General features: G+C 47.2%; 2 protein-coding genes across 2 annotated transcripts in view; both read right to left on the bottom strand.

Moving 5' to 3' along the window:
• Nucleotides 1-911: 911 nt before the first annotated feature.
• MRPL17 (mitochondrial ribosomal protein L17) lies at nucleotides 912-2,114 on the bottom strand. The gene is made up of 3 exons (XM_084278092.1): nucleotides 1,712-2,114; nucleotides 1,564-1,632; nucleotides 912-1,468 (listed from the first exon to the last, which is right to left on the bottom strand). The coding sequence occupies exons 1-3, from the start codon at nucleotides 1,883-1,885 to the stop codon at nucleotides 1,196-1,198; spliced, it is 516 nt and encodes a 171-aa protein (XP_084134218.1). The 5' UTR covers nucleotides 1,886-2,114; the 3' UTR covers nucleotides 912-1,195.
• Nucleotides 2,115-6,626: 4,512 nt separating this feature from the next.
• CCBE1 (collagen and calcium binding EGF domains 1) overlaps nucleotides 6,627-17,103 on the bottom strand; it is a gene marked incomplete at both ends in the record, with an annotated part of 100,028 nt that continues 89,551 nt past the window's right edge. Inside the window, 6 exons of the mRNA XM_084277948.1 lie at nucleotides 6,627-6,860; nucleotides 7,449-7,484; nucleotides 8,044-8,079; nucleotides 8,172-8,311; nucleotides 10,141-10,261; nucleotides 16,079-16,185. Of these exons, the coding sequence (XP_084134074.1) occupies nucleotides 6,627-6,860; nucleotides 7,449-7,484; nucleotides 8,044-8,079; nucleotides 8,172-8,311; nucleotides 10,141-10,261; nucleotides 16,079-16,185 (674 nt within the window). The remainder of the gene's footprint in view (nucleotides 6,861-7,448; nucleotides 7,485-8,043; nucleotides 8,080-8,171; nucleotides 8,312-10,140; nucleotides 10,262-16,078; nucleotides 16,186-17,103) is intronic.

The following is a 17,103-nucleotide window of genomic DNA, read 5'->3' as shown; positions in this document are numbered from 1 at the left end:
TACAGGCATACAGCACCCCTCCCCCCACCTCTCCTGCCCTGTCTCACCTGAAGAGCCTGTAACCATCCATTGCACACCAGTCACGGGTCTCTCCCCATCAGGCTTAAGCCAAGGATGTCATACCTCCAGGACCGAGCCAGGACTTCCAGCTCTTTTTGCTTGTTCCTCACGCTATGTGCATTGGTGTAGAAGCACTTCAGATGTGCTTCAACATACCCCACACCTCTTGGAACAGACTTAAGGAGCTCACACACAGCACCTCTGATTTTAGCACAGCCTCCCATATTTTATCACCAGACATGTGGATGCACTTCGCCCCTGACTCTGACATACTGTCCCTCAGCTCATTTCTAGCAAGCCTGGCTTCACCCCCTTCCCTCTTCCCTTGTCCCTGCTGAGGTGCTAGGGCTCAGTTGACGAGGATGAAACACCAGTTTAAAGAAGAAATATAGATTGGGCATTACTCTCCAGTATTTTCTTAAAGTCTCAAGACAGACTTTTCATAGTGGAAGATCTGTAGCAACAGTGGTTTGGTTCATCCCTTCTACTGGGGGAACACACATTTCAATGAGATGTTAGGTCAACTGGCCAGAGGGCAATTTCAAGGTCACTAGAATGAATGCAGATTAAGGTCTGTCTGAACAGACTTTTAGTAGTTTAACTGTGCTTTTTTAAATCTTCTTTGAACAGCACCACACATCTTTAATTTCTTACTATCATTTTTTAAAACAGAATTGGTATTGTTTAAGTGTCCTGAAGAGAGAACTACCACCTTTTAAGTTCTTTAACATTACTTAATGCTGCACCAGATTAGGGCTGTTGGGCCAGAAGCTGTAACAAAGAGCCTTTGCCAGAATAAGTTACTAACCCATACGCAGAGGAATATAATCCAAATAGAAGTAAACTCACTTTCTGAAGAGAGTTTATTTACACAGATAGTATCAACCATTACAGCTCCCAGCTTGATTTCCTTCCCTCAATGAGTCTCTATTCAAACCACAGGAAGAAGCAAGTAAACAGTGATCTTGTTTCCCCTGTCACAGCAATTCAAGTTTAGTAATCAACCTTCAGATGAGCCGGGGCACATTCTACCCCTGTGCTCCAGGACAGCAGCAAGCTGGCCCATGCAGGGGCAGCTCGCCAGCCCCATCCCTGCGTGTGCACAGGGCCTCTCCCCGGGCCGGGGGGGCGATGCCTAGACAGGGGTGCCCTCGGGAGCTCGCGGGGCTGCTGCCTGCTGCACGTCCTCCCGGTAGCCCTTCAGGAGCTGGTTGAGCAGCGTCTTCTCAGTGTCACGGTGCGGGCGGATGAGCGGTGGGTAGGGGTTCCCCTTCAGCTCGATGACCGCCATCTTGGCGCGGTCAAGGCCCTCCCGGTTGGGGATCTGCAGCAGGCGGGTGTAGTTGCCGGAGTGGGTCTGGAACCGGGGCGCCAGCACCTTGAAGAGCTTGTGGATGAGGTCCTTCTCCTGCGGGGCAGCACGCTCAGCTCCGGCGGCGGGGCTGTGGGGTGGGGGGGGAGTGTGGGGAGGGGGCAGCGGGGGGTGCGGGATGGGGCACTCACCGTCAGCCAGAAGTTCGCCATGCGCATGGCGCGCTCGTTGGTGTCACCCAGCTTGGCGTAGTCGATGAGCTGCGGGAGGAAGCGGGCAGAGCCGTTAGGGCCCGTCCCCCGGCCGCCCCTCCCGCCCAGCCCCGGCCCGGCCGCTCACCCGCTCGGCGTAGCCCTGCATCTCGTCGGCGCGCGCCCAGGGCGCCTCCACGCGCTCGTGCCGCACCAGCGCCGTCACCAGGTTGCGCAGCAGGTCGAGGCGCGAGCGCGGGCCCAGCCCCAGCCACCGGTGCACCTTCCCGTGCGAGATGGCAGCCGCCGCCGACAGCCGCATCCCGCCGCCGGACCGGCCCGCCGCTGCCGCCGCGGATCACCCTGGGACGCGCCTCCCGCGCAGCCCCTGCGCGCCGCGCAGCACGCCGGGAGCTGTATGCCCACCCTGCGCCGCTAGCACGGCGCACGGCTGCTGCGCCGAGCGGGGTCGGGGCTGCCAACCGAGGGGCCGGGGCAAGGCAGCGGAGAGGGGACGGGCCGCCAGGAAGTACCCAGCGGTCTCCGGCGTGGGGCTGTTCGTCGCGTCGTAGTGACGTCCGTAGCGGGCAAGCGCAGAAGAGCGCGTCCGCCCGGCGCTGGGAGGGCGCGGCGAGTAGTTCCGCCACCGGCCGCCATCTCCCGTGGCCGGAGTCAGCCCGGCGGCGGCTGTCACGGCCTCGCCGCTGCCTCCGCCAACCCGAAGCGAGGCCGTGGCGGCTGCGGGCGGGCAGGCAGGGCGGGCGGGCCCCGAGGGCAGGAAGGAGAGGGGTCGGCCGCCCTGCCTGCGGCCGGGGCGGGCCGGTGGGGCACCGACCTCCCGGGCCGCTCCTGAGGCGGCGGGGAGGCGCTCATCTAGGCGAGGCCTTCGTGTCTTAGTCTCCCCTTTTCCCCGGAGCCGGTGGCGGGATGCCGCAGGAGCGCCCGGCCCCCGTGTCACACCCGCAGGCGGTGCAGAGGCTGCCTGGGGCGGCAGCGCCGTGTAAGGCCGCTGTAGCCAGAGTCATTGTAGCCCCCTCCCCCCCCCCCCCCCCCCACACGGGGTGCCGGAGCTCCCAGCCCAACAGCGGAGGTGGGTGCGCGCGTTATTTGCCCCCAGGGCAGAAACCCGCCCCGTTCTGCGGCAGCTGGTGCCCCCACAGCCCTGCCCTCGGGATCGTGTGTGTCTCAAGGCCCAGGAAGAACGCTAAGAGGGGGTGTAAGGTGGCTTGCTGCTGCTTGTCTCTTCCAGCTCAACGCCTCTGTATTAGAGAAAGGACGTGTAACAAAAGCAGCTACCCACAGTGTAAGAAAAAATATCTTTGTTATTATGAATGCATCATAAAATCACAGTCATTTCATACACATTTTAGTATTTTGTATATAAATAAAGTGAGCAGTATAGTTACCGGAATGCGTAATAGGAACAAACAGGATTTTAATGTGAAATCAACAATTTCTTGGACCCACCCCCATCTTTTGTTACTTTTCTGGGGCTTGATGTATTAACTTTGAAATACTTTGGGGAAGAAGGTTATTCAAGCTGTGATACTAACGATATCACCAGGGATTACCTTAATGCCACTTACAATCGATTTTCCTCTCCTTTTCCTGGTTTAGCCCCACTGCATAGGAATTCCTCTCGTCTGGCTTTGCCAGAGGGACTAATCCTGGATGTACTTGGCACAGTAATGAAAGGAAACATTTTCCCAGCTTTATGATTTTGTTAAACCCATTAACAATCAGCATTTCACCATCACTACACACTCTTGCAAATGTTTCCATTAAATATATTTCTAATATTAATAAAATAACAAACTCTTTATTATCATTCTGCTTATAACTTGATGTCTTAACATCAAAATAATATTTCTTTCTAATAAAACTATACATAGTATTTATATGAAACAAGGTTGTCATGTGCACGAGCCGGATAACAAAACTAGGCATGAGTGTAGACGTTTCTTATTTTCTTGTTTTGGATTCCTGGGTGGTGGTGGTGCTATTTTGGGGGCCACAGAGTAATAAATAATTTAGGTCATGACTTCTGTGGCTGCCCAGTAACCAAGCTTAAAATTGGGTAACGAATCCCATAGTCTGGCTTTGTGAAACTCTGGGTATGCTGAAGAAAAAAAATCACTTTTCTATCTGGCTGTCTGTATGTGTTTATCCAGAAATCTTAATGAAATATTTCTGATACAATGTGTTACAAAAGTTACCATACAATTAATCAGAACTGTAATGAGAAAGGTGTATGCAAAGGACTTAGCTGGGTGCAGACAGAAGGCTGACCCTGCCCAGCCAGCTGTGCTCAGAAGGGCTCTCCCTGCTGGGGGGATTCCCGTGCCTTCTGGAGTGGGCTTGTCCTTACCATCAGGTGCCCTTCCTTGCTGCTGGGACTCAGCCATCAGCCTGGAGGCAGGGAGTCTGGAAACAGGAGGGTGAAGCACAGGGACGAACTCAAGGAGCGCTGCCCTCCCCCTTGTCTGTGGAGAGAGCAGGTCTGTTTGAGAACTGACGATGCAGGTTCCAGAAAGGGACGTTCACACTGAGGTGTCCACTCAGAAGGGCACATAAACACCTGCCAGTTTTATGTTCATGGTTCTGTAGGACAGCTCTCTGCACTTGCAGGGAGGCATGCATTTTACCTGCTTTTCTGAGTCTCAGAACTTCCCTTCCCTGGATACTTATGCACAGCAGCTCAAATTGTCACCTACCCCTGAATTTGGCGGTCGGACTGTAGGAACTTCTCATCCGGTGTCTATAGATACTTGGAAAAGCAGAGCCTCACACTGAAATGAGTGTCTTTTTTGGAGTGCCTGTGGTCAGGGGGGCATTAAAATGTAGGTGATATGTAGGAAGTGACTCATCTAACTCATTGTTCAGTGTCTGATGGCCCAAAGCACCCTGCAGCTACTAATTCTAGTGGGACTCAACCTGATCCAGCAGGTGATGGAGTGTGGCGGTGAACACAGACAAGCATTAGGTAATTTGCCAGAGATACAAATGTATCATTTGACATAACAGCAAATTTACTTCAAGCTGCATATTCAGGCATGATGTTGCTTATGCCTAGTTGCCTGAAAGTAAGAAAGTAAGATGAAAATCCCTCAGTTCGTGCTGTTTTAGGAGTTTCCTTTCAGCCTGCTGTGTATAAGATCATCCCTCTTTTGGCCATACGTTCCTTCCCTGAATCTCACTGATGTCCTTGTGACTTGGCTCACAAGACGACTTGGAGCTGGAGCTGCTGGCACAGCTCCTCCCAGAGGGGAACCCAAAGACCACAGGGTAAGAGCACTGCCATATTTTCTGAGCTACCCCAGTGACTTAGTCTTTGCTTTGTAAATACTGATACACGTACAAGGCGAAGAGTGACACAGAACTGTCCTGTTCTTAGAGCTGATGCCCTGGCTGGTGGCATCGTGACAGCAAGGGGTTGGGAAGCAATTACAGGAAGGAACACATCCCCTTAAAGTAGTATACAAAAGATATGAAAGGTCTAGAAACAGCCAGCTGTTTATACAACATGACCTGAACTGTGGTGTAGGGATGACACCAATGGGATTTTGGCCCAGAGAATGTGGAAGGGAATCCAAACCTTTGTGGGTTATCTGAAAAGGGCCTGCTGGTATTTTTACTTGTATTTATTCTATTAGGACATGCAAGCCCTGAAAAACATGGGAAAGGAAGTTGTTCTTTGTAGATGTAACATGGACATGACCCAGCACTAAACATACTGTAGAAGTAGCAGCTACACAGATGCAACGTTGAAGCTTTGTGCTTAACATCTTCTAAGCGTGGTGAAGTCTTCAGCAGCTGTGGTAATCCAAAAGAAGTGGTAACATACATCATCCATGAGGTATGGACTAACTTGTGCATCCAATTTTCCAGTGTAAAAAAGGGCACTCCCTTTCATCCCTCGTCACAAATCTGGGATCCCATGTGCAGTACCTCACCTTAGTCATCCTCGTACCAGATGAAATGTTTTGTCATGTGCACTCCTGCACCTGCTTATACTCCTCATGCACCCAGCCAAGTACACTGCAACTCTGAGTTCCAGTTCTGTGAATGACATCTAGGTCACTCACACAGCAGAGGAACGAAACAGATGGAAGCTCTTTGCAAACCTGAAGCCTTTCTCTGGTCTCAATGTCACCTGGACTTCAGCATTTCACCAAAGAAGACATGTACCTACAGTAGGTCAGAATCCAACTCTTCCTGCAAGACTAGGATTGATTTTGTGCTTGTCAACAAGCCCACTTGATTCACTCATGCTTCGTTTTCCTGCTTTATATATATCCCCTTTTCTCCTGTTCATCTTTGTGTAATGTATCCAGCATGTGTCTGTTGAGGAAGGGAACTGGCCTTTGCACTGAGCAGTGGGAGAACGGTAAGGGAGAAGTAGTGTTAGTTTATGATGAACACGTATTTTCAGCTCTCTTTGAACACTCTAGCAACACAAACCCAAACACCTTCCAGATCAACAAGCAGCACCCTTGTATCAGCACTTCACTGGGTTTCTTTTTTTCCCTTTTCTTGCCGTGGCCCTAGTAGAAGGAGGCCTTTCACTTGCAGCTGGCCTCTGCTCAGAAACAGGGATCTCCTCACACTCTCCTAAGCCTGGGGACAGCAGCTGGAGACTCGAGTCCTGTGCTACAGTGCATTTACATGTGTAAAGTCACTGCAGACCAAGGCTTTCATTACTGCTGTCGTTTGGGGATGGTGTTCAGCTACCTCCTGGAAAAATTTGGGTACTGGGTCATTCAGTCATAGAATGCAAGGTAGGCAGATGAAATGCTGTGGTCTGCCATTAGCTAGAGCATGCCTTAATCATATTGTATACTAAAGTTTTTTCTTGGTAGTCTAAGTACAACGCACAGTGCAGGCTTGATGGTATGGAATTACTGCAAAGAGGCTACCATGAATCAGGAAAGCTACAGGACAGGGAGCATGATTGGGAAAAGCTGAGAGAAAATTGGGAAATAATATATATATATATATTATGTTGTCAGTGCATTTTTATATTGAAGAACTCTAGAGGGGCTCTGTTTTTTCAGTAGGTGTAGCTAAGGATGAGCTGCCTTCTGTATCCTGGAGTCTCTGGGTGCTGCCCGTGGTTTGTAGTCTTCTCCCGATCCAAAATCTACCGTGTCATGATAGTTTGTAAATTCCTGAGGTAATGGGAACTCCTCTGTTGATGAATGAGTCCTGTGTCCAAACACTCTCTCTTGCAGCTCAGCGATGTCATTCCTGATGTCTGCCATCATCAGCAATAGGAAATCAAATGAACCTGGTGGGCCCTGCAGTCACAAGGCATGGTCATAAATAATAATCCACTTTATTCTGACAGGTTGATGTAGTTACTCATGCAGGGGTAACTCAGTAAAATACTGCTTCCTATCAGCTGCCAAAAGCTAATGGCTTTTAAATCAGCCTGTTCAGGAAACAATTTTCAAAAGCAATGTTTTTGCAGACAGAGTGTACAGTTGCAAGATGCTCAGCCCTTTTGTTACTTAACAGTTCTCTGCTGCATTTGCCTCCTAACCTGAGACACCTCATGGTCATAGAGGAGATAAGCTTTGGTTCCCTGTGTTCCTTCTTAGGAAGCTGATAGAAGTTGCATTCTTAGAATGGAATAATTAATAATTAATTATTACTTATTTTAAAGTCACTGTCGCACCCAGCAAGGGAGGAGGTGTATAGGCAAGAACACTTGGGCAAACCCATGTAGTTTCTTTCCAGTAACCTTTTCTGTGCATGTAATGGTCTTTCACTGTGCTCTTGGCACAGGAGGGGGTTTTGTTTTTATTTTTGTTTCCTTTTGGCTGACTGTGTTGTTAGTAGTTAACATCACTCTTGTGGACATCCCTCCTGTGAGCAATACTTACAGGTATCCCCTTTGGTCCTGGTGCGCCTCGCTCCCCCTGAAATCAATACCACCTCAGTTAGTTTGCTGTGACTGAAGGAAATAAAAAACCTCACAGTTTCCCTTGCAGACTCCTTTACTTACTGTCCCCAGATCAAGAACCATCAGCTTACACTTGCTTGGAAAAATAAAAGAAAGTCAAGGAGGAACACAAGGAAATTGCTGATTCCAGTGGGAGCAGAGCTGGGCACTTCTGGTATTTCTCCTGGACAAGTAACAAGCAAAGCAGTTAACAGGAGAATGTCACACAGAAAAGCAAGCTGATGAAATGGAGTAAAGTGTCAATGTTTCTTCATGAAAAAGCCAAAAGAGCTGCAGAGAAAGGGAAGGAGGCTGCCTGATGGATAGCCTGGCAGGGCCTTTGCGAGACTTAAGGAATGGGAAACACAAAATAGCAGAAGGAAGCCATAACAGCATGGGACAAGAGGACATTTTCAGCTTTGCAAAGGAAATGAGATGGTAAAAGGGTGTGACTACAAGTGTGTAGAGGGTCTCTCTAGCAAAGCCTGCACTTCATGTGTGCGTGTGCCCATGTTATGAAAACAGTACCTCCTCACCTTGCTACCATCTCTCCCAGGGGCTCCTGGTGGGCCCTGCAAAAGAAAAGAAAGTGTTCATGAGGGTGTGAGGAGTTGTGGAGCTGAGGCCAATGGTGCAATGCATGACAGGAGATGAGAATACTGACCACAGGCCCCCGTCTGCCCTGCTTAATATGTGATATGTCTGGAGATGGGCCCATAGGTCCCATTGAGCCACGAGGGCCTGGCTGTCCGGGAGGTCCAGGTGACCCGGGAACTCCTTGACTCCCTTTTGGTCCTGGAGCCCCTGCAATCAACAGCAAAGGTTACCTGCCAGGGAAAAAGCCTTCAGGACATTGCATCAGTACAAGCAACACAGACTGACCATTTTGTGAACCACCCAGTGGGCTGGTTGGCTTAGCACACCCAAATCTACCACAAAACAACAGCACAGCAGTTATGCAAGACAACACTACTCCTTGTCACAGTACCTACAATGTCTGTTCACAAAACAGTTAAATGTGGTGCACAGAAAGAAGCCAAGACTTCAACTGAGACACAGACAGAATGAAAAGAAAAGCCTTATTTTCACACAAAGAAGAAAAGAGCAAGTCACATCTGAGAAACATCTCCTAAGAAGAAACCCTGGGAAGGGTCATGGGTGTGTTGGATCGAAGGCACAGAATCAAGCCCTTCCCTGGTGGTGGGCTGCACCTCTCTTTTCTCCCTGTATGGTAAAGCCAAAATTTTCCATTTTGCTTTATATCCTTTCAGCTTCATCTGGCTTAGCACAGAATGTCAGTTTTTAGGAAGCACACAGTAAATAATGTATATGTTTAGTTCAAGAGAAACCCTATGAAAAGAAAAACAGAAAATCAGGCACCTGAAGCAATATTTCCACAAAATAAAGACTACTGAAGTGTCAGTAGTTGAACTGCTCTATAATTGGAGGGGGAAACATTTTGCTTCATGCTGAAGGCATGGGAGACACAGGGGAAATGAGAGAGAATCAGAAGACTTCATCAGGACAGGATATTAACAACTAGGGCCTTCAAAAGGAGGAAAACTCAGTTTAGCGATGACCCCCCCTGGACTCTTCCTGCAGACCCAGCCGCACCGTTTGTAAGGCGGGGTGGAGAGGGAGGGGAGCGGGGATGGTGTTCAAGGGTGGCCGATGAATCTACAGCACCGTGGACAGCGCAGTCATGGGAAGACCCGGTGGAAGACCTGCGGTGGGAGCCAGGCCTACCTTGGAGTAAGCCGGCTGCCTGACACAGAGCCTCCAACCACACTGTCCTTGCAGTGAGGATAGACTGAGGACTGAGATACTCACCCTCCAAGAAAATGAGATAAAAGACTCAAAAGCCAAAGTAAGACTGTAAAAGTGGGGATAAGTGGGAGGGCGGTTGAGTAGGGAGTAAATCAAACCTTGTAAGGAGTGTGCTAGTTCTCTGTAAAAATACTCCTGAAGCCCAACACAATGCTAAAACTCCTTGGATTTATTGCTAAGCCAAAGTTAGGTCTGCATACAACAAAGTTTGCAAAAATGTAGTGTCACTGGCTGCAGGCTGCAGGGTGTTTGGCTTAGGTAACAGCTTCAGGAACTCTGCTTTTCTCATCATTTCAACCTGTACCTTAGCAGAGAAGGTGTGAGTGGAGTTTTCAGATTCCTTTGAATCTGGAACACACATAAAACCAACAAATGAATCCTTGCAAAACCAGACAAAGAAAAATATAACAGTTGGCACAAACCCCTGCAAACTGAAAGCACATTTTCTGCTCTAGTAATGACAGAGAGCTAAACCAATAGGTATTCCTGAAATGATATAGTGTTTTAAGGCAGAGTTAAAGTACAGGAAATGACAACTAAAGCAGGTGAGATATCCCAGGGAGAGGGAAAAATTTAACACATGCAGGATGAACACAGCTTGCACACCAAGAAACACACGTAGTAGTCAAAGCACAATGGATGATGTTAGACAGCTGGCAGAGCCCATAATGACCAGAAAGTTTTCCTTTTTAAAGAAAATACAATAAAACCAATCAAAATATGAAACACATGAAATCCTACCACACAGAAAAATCGAAGTGTGTGATTTGTATTGCACATTCACATCCCTCTGGTCTGCATCTTACCTGGAGGGCCTTGCTGGCCTGGCTGGCCTGGGGGGCCTGGGATGTAGGCATTAGACGCAAGCACTTTTTCACCAGTGATTTGCTTGCTAAGATCAGCAGCGTTATTTGGTAGCAAAGCAACCTGCCAAAACAAAACATCACTGTAAGCCCTTCATTGTGGTTTATTAAAATGCTTTCATGTGGACAAGCAGCACGTTTAATACTACACTGAAATCGTCAGAAGAAAAATGCCACTGTGGTAAAGCCTATGACAGCAGTTATTCCTAAGCTGGCCACCCTGATTTTTTTCAAGCATGGACAGGAAGATTTCTTGAAGTTTTTGCCGTATTTTGTGGTCCCAAGGAAAACTGCCTCCCTGACAGGTAGTCAGAACCAGCTAAAAGGATTCCTGGGGACTCTTACTCTCACCTGTACATCCTTCTGAACTTGCAGAGATCTGCTGAGAAAACATTGTCATGGAGAGTAACAGTCTACAGTGTCTGGCCACAGGATTGTGTGTGTGTGTGTGTGTGTGTGTATAGCAATGAACTCAGGGTAGGGGATCCTAGAAAGATCCAAACACTGGGTATCATATTGTCAGGAGGTTCTCCACACTTGTCTACACAAAAAATGTTTTAAGGCATCTATTAATTCTGGTACTTTCCTTTCCTGGACCCAGCACCCTAGGAGAAACCCTGATGTTTCCTGAGAGGCTGTTCAGCTTTCAAGACACCATGGAAATGGTGCAAGTCAATCCAAATGGAGGGGCAGAGAAATTCAGGAAATACACAGCAACAAGTTGTCAAAACCTTACACCTCATAACTGCTTGGATCTTCCCAGGAAACCCCTTTTTCCTTATTTGAATTTTCCTCCATTCCTTTGCTGCTCTTTCTCAGGACAACATGTGCTCAGATGTTTAAGTTCTCAATTGCTGCACAAGCCCCTAACTTTTTGTAGGTTTCAGTGGGAGCCCCAAATCCTGTGTGGGTCTGGCCCTTTAACTATACTGTTTAAACCAACAGATCTGGGTCTGCTCTTAGTAGAGTCACAACGCTAAAGTGATAATTGCACACTATGTTTTAATTATATCTAATAATAAAACATGCTTGGAGATACTCTGCAAACATTTAGTGTCTCCAGAGGAGGTTGACAGGAGATGACAAGCCGGGAGGCTGGTCTGCAGTGAGGAAAGGAGTTTATTTGAGGTGATTTGCTGCATGTAGAGTTGGGAATTCTGCTGTGCCAAACAGAACTGAGGAGCAATACAAAGAATACCAGGGAACATCTATCTCTGGACCAGCTTTTTGTGCCCTGAATGCATTTGGCTCACTGGATAATTAGATGCTGGATTCTACAACATTTGCGTGGGAGAGTGGCATCAAATAAAATACATGATGACTCTTGCTGTCTGACAATGCTTTTAATCAGCTGTTTGGAATTCCCTGTGCTGGGCTGTTCTCAAGACCCCTACTTGTTTCAGTAATTACTTGTTATACACCCTTCTGCCCTTAGTGTGAACTGTGATGCACTTGTAGTACGTACTACAATCAGACAGTTATTATTTTTCTTTGCAATGTACATTAAAGGCATCTGGTGCTGCTTGCAGTTTGGGGCTGGATGCACAGAACAGTTCCAAAAGCAGCAGAAGTGAGGAAAAAAAATGAAGTTAGAAGTGCTGAGACAGTTTCTGGTGGCACTTCCGAAACACCAGTTGGGTTTTTCAGACAAATTTGAAATGTGATGACAGGAATACAAGGATTTATCAGCCATTCGTGACTCAGGTTTTGGAGAGAATTGCTGTTCCAAAGACAAGATGACGGCACTAGAGGCCGATTAAGCGACATGATGTAAGTCTTCTAAGAATTTGGTAGATTTCACTTCACTCCCACAGGAATCAGTGGCTGGAAAAGTTCAGCACTTCACAGAGGCCCTGCTTATTCCTATGAGTCTGCTCATGTACAAAATGGGGATCCAGCACACCTACTTGTGTGCCCTTTGCACTGTCATCTTTGGTTTTCCAAAGGAAAACATCATAGAATTCTATGATTCTATGATTCTATGATCTGCTTTGTTTCCCAGTGACCCCACCACTTTCTCAGCCAACATCCTGGCTGTGGCAGCACGGACCAAAGTGTGGAACTGCTAAAGATAAAGGGCTACTCCATGGGTTGCAGCGCCTTAGATCTGGGAAAATTCAGTAGTTGGGGGGTTCTCATGGTCACACTGGCTGGGGACCAGCATGAGGAAGTCCACTGGTTGTCCCTGGTCAGCACACTGCAAAGTTTTGTTTCCCAGAGATGCATCCACCACTCTGCCCCGAGCAGAGTCCTGTATGGATACAAATGGAAGGTTGCAAGGAGCGTTGTGCTGCAGAAATTCCGTTACATGCCATGGATCAGCCAAGGGCTCTGCCCATGCTGCCACACTAAGATCGAGTCACAGTGTCACCTGTGACTACCTGGGAGTGTTACATTTTTTGGGTTGTTTTTGTGAGTATATTTTCAGGATGTTTAGGTAGGAAAGACCTTTAAGTTCATTAACTCCAGTCATTAACCCACCATTGCCAAGTCCACCACTAAACTGTGTCCCTAAGCACAACATCTACACGTCTGTTAAACACCTTCAGGAATGGTGACTCCGCCACTTCCCAGGGCAGCCTGTTCCAGTGACTAACATTCCTTTAGGAGAAGAATTTTTTCCTAATGTCCAATCTAAACCTCCCCTGGTGCATCCCGAGTCCATTTGCTCTTTCCCTATCACTATTAACTTGGGAGAAGAGACCAACACCCACCTGTCTACAACCTCCATTGCACTTGGCCATGGTGAGCTTCATGTGGTTTGCACGGACCCACCTCTCAAGCCTGTCAAGGTGCCTTTGGATGGCACCCCTTTCCTCTGGCGAGTCAACTGCACCACACTGTCATCAGTGAGTGTTTCTCGTAGCAGTGGCTACAGTCCAGAGACAGATTAATTGATGTTCCCTTTACAGCTTGTACTTTTATTTCTGTCCAGATCCTATTTTAGGGACCTATTGCTGTCCCAGTGAATAAATAGATGTCACAGTATAAAGTCCCTGCCATGAATGCTTATCAGGTTATACTGCAGATGTCCATGCTGGAGTAAGAGAAGTGTATTTAGTGGCAAAGACTCATTATGAAGAGGATTTGGAAGTGTATTCTTTTCTGTTGCTCAAATATTGACTTGTTCCTGCCAGCAAGGCTGTTGTAACAAATTAGTAAGCTTAAAAAAAATAAAATCACATAGCTGCTGTGAAAGCATCTACACATGCTTCCCCACTGAGTCAGCTGGACTTGAGGCATATACTGGGAGTGCCAAATACCCAGTCTCTGGTCTAGCTCACTGCTCTTTGATATCTTCTGGCCAGAAAATGGTTGCTACATACACTGGGGCCAAACCATCTGTTTTTGATGTTGACTCACATCCTCTTAGGGATTGGCTATGCTCACTGGCCTAATTTCTATCTCTTTTAACCAGAATCCTGGTCCAGAGTGACCTTGTCTTTCTCCATCCACAGCTCCAAATCTTAATGGCCCTTGGAAAATAATTTTTTTCCATGTGCGTGCAAATATTAGTGAGGGTAAATTTTAAAGAAAGACAGGACTAGAAACAGCACTCCCATGTGCTGTGTTGCATGCTGCATCTGGAGTTTTGGGCAGTTTCTAGGAGATCTGTGGTTTAGATGACTTTGACAGTGCTTGACAGGAGTGATGTGGAACATGGCTTTCTAATTAAGATGTTTAAACACATCTGTGCAACAGGATTTTTTAAAATCTGTTGGCAGTGTGTCAGCATGTCAGATACTTTTCCCCCAGTTTTTCAGCCTTCTGCTCTTCTTCCTTCCACTAAGGTCTGAGATCAACCTCAGACTGCCCACAGGCCCCTACTGTTTTGGGACAGTGCATCCCAGTGGATGATAATGAAAGGTGACTCTGTTCCTGATCCTAGAACTATTCTGTCCTGGGTCTGGAATGGATATTGCGATCCTCCAGAAGGGTACTGGTGCCATCACCAGAGGTAGCCGGACTTGAGTTCACCCCTGTCCTTTCCCAAGGAGACACAAAACCACTTCCAGAAGCACGCCACAGTTCCCAGTTGTGGGGTTCACTGGATTGGATCCTTCACAAGCTCTTCTGCTAAACGTAATTTTGTGTAAAGTTCATAGTATCTGGAAGCCTAAACCACAAGACTGAAGACTCATTCTCGTAAATTGTCCCTCTGGCAGACAGAGATTAATTTTCCTGTGCAAAAAAGAACAGCTCCAACAACAGATATTGAAAAAGGTCCTCTCCAGAACAACTTGGTGATGGGGAGTGGCTGGTGACACACAGGTTTCCTGTCTCCACTGACACAGAAGCAGCATGAGGTCAGATCTCCTCTCAGCATGGAAAAAAGCTATCCTCTCTGTGTGGTAAAAAATGCTGAGGGCACCAGGGGACCATCTCCTCAATGTCTCTCCGTGTGAGGCACAAGCCAGTGGGCATCCTCTGAGGAAACCAAATAGATGAAGTCCCACTAGGAAGATACTTGGGGAAAATTTAGGCCACGGACCATGCCAAGGGTTAGCTGCAATGCAAGGCTGAGTTGTTTAGTTTGGCCACAGCTCCTGTACAAGTACCCACAGTGAGGTATCGATGGTGTTCCCTTTCCAGGACTGAGTTTTGAACACAGGCACCTAAAGTGGAAGTCAGACACAGAACTCTTTCCACTAATTCAGGCCACTGGTTTCTACCAATTCTTGCATCAAACAGCTTGTTGAACAGTGTGACCCCAGGTCCTTCCCTGGGGATCAGTGAGAGCCTGCTCAGCATCACGGGTTGTGGCTGGACAGAAGCACTGAAAAGCACAGATCCTTTTATACCCATTTGCTACCGTGTGCTTGAAAGCCACAATTTCCATCACTCATTAAATTCTATCTCTTCCACTTTGTTGTGGTATAGATACAGGAAAAAAAAACAACATGATATCTTGAGGTTTTTGTGACAAAGAATGTCTCAAGCCTCAGTGCATTTAATTCTAGTGAAGCAGATTTCTGTCTTCCTCGTACGAATGACACTAAATGAATACTACTAAATGCAGCAAGTAAATATACCAAACTCTGTTTCAGGTTAATGAAAGCACATGAGCACCAGGGGTGAAATAACTGCAGCCTGTCAGCATGCACTGCTAAGAGACCTCCTGCAGAACACCTCCTTTTCAGAGAACCTGAATGTTCATAAGAGCTGTCACCAGACGAGGCTTTACACCTGCACTGTGGCAGCTGGCCCTCCAATCCTGGGCTGGGTTTCTGGGTTATTTCAATTCTACCCCACTGCAAAAGGGGACCATATATAGAAGCCATTAAAGGTAAAGGCCAGGGGAAGTTTTAAGCACATTATTATCTACTTGCAAGGACACAGGTAAAACAAAAAAGCTTGGGGCTGAAGATTTTTTGACTTTTTTTTTTTTTTTAGCCAAAGGTAATGTGTTCACTAGTGATGTTTTTGCCTAGCCATCTACCTCCTGTTTGGAAAGATTCCTGTATCAGCATCCCATTAATGCAAAATCATGTTCTCCCACATCCCTGCTTCTGAACATTGTCTTGCACTTGCATACACTAAAGGTGGATCAAGTCCAAATCCTGTGCATTGAGAATGAATGAACAGCCACAGCCAGTGCAGATTGCCAAGAAACCTGGGCTCAGGCTGGGATGGGTGTTTGCCAGGCCCTGCTACCAGGAGCTTGGTAACACAGATCCACAAGCTTGGTTAGCAATCTGCTTACGAGCCATACAGAAGAGTAAGGCAGGGATGCCATTCCTAGACAGTTCAAAAATACATTGCAATCATCTTTATGGGCACAAGAGTCACGTGGCAGTGACTGCTCCAGACACTCATGTTTAACTTCAGGTGTCATAAAACATGCAGGTCTGGTAGAGATGTGATTGATCAGTGTTCATACCTTTTGCTTCAGTTGTAAAACCGTCTGCTTTATTTGATGAAATTCCTTACAGGAGGCACAGCATGTCCCTGATTTCGCCACACTTTCAGATTTCTCAGGAAGCCCAGCTGAAAGAAAACAGTTTCCAATACAAATATAAAGATCCAAAGCAATGAGGTTCATAAAGTGATTGCAAAAGCAGCTTGAAGGTTGTTACGTTTCCCCAGACTGTGAAAAGAAGAGAGCCTCTTGCTGTTACTAATGCTTTGACTGCGAATTGCTATGTAAGGCTGTGAAACTTCGCAGGGACGGATCGTGTTTTAAAGCAGCTGTTTCCAGTTAACAGTCCCCAAAGAACTTCTTTTTTTTTAATACCTGCAAAAGTTTACACCCCTTCTTTTATCTTTGTGTGTAGGGTAGACTGACCCTACAGATCTGAACTGATTTACAGTCCCCTGAAGGGCAGATTTTCACGTGCTATAAATTACAGTAAAATCCCCCCCCAGTATGGCTGTTTCATTCACTTTGTGGCTCTTTATCATCACTGGTTGTTCCCCCGTGTGATGGGATCGGCCGGAGCGGAGACGGGGATTGAGATTAATGACAGGGATTATTTGAATCCACACAAGGGAAAGGGTCACACCTGTTGGTGCTGTGCACGAACAGCATCTTTTCAGGATCCCATTAAGTGATTCAAACCGTAAGAGGTACCACCAGTGTTAGTTTTTTGTCCTTTTCCCTTTCTCATAGGCAGAGAGGTATTTCTGTATCACAAATAAACAAACACACACTGTTTTAACAGATGTCCACTTAAAGAGAAATGTGGTTTCCAAAACATGTGGGGACACGTACTGGCAAATGCTAGGTGGCCTTTTTTTTCCCTTTTTTGTTGAGAAGCACCAAGTGTATTGAGTCCCTGTGTGTGATGTGTAGCCTTGTAGGGTGTTACCTTGGAAGGGTTGTTGGACACCTTTGCACACTGAGCATATCCTGTAATGAAAAAAAACTCTGCAGGTGCTCCTGGTTAAAGCCAAAATCTTCAAAGA

Source organism: Gallinula chloropus, assembly GCF_964237585.1.
Source record: "Gallinula chloropus genome assembly, chromosome: Z".
Classification (NCBI taxonomy): domain Eukaryota; kingdom Metazoa; phylum Chordata; class Aves; order Gruiformes; family Rallidae; genus Gallinula; species Gallinula chloropus.
This window is presented reverse-complemented; position numbering and strand designations above follow the sequence as displayed.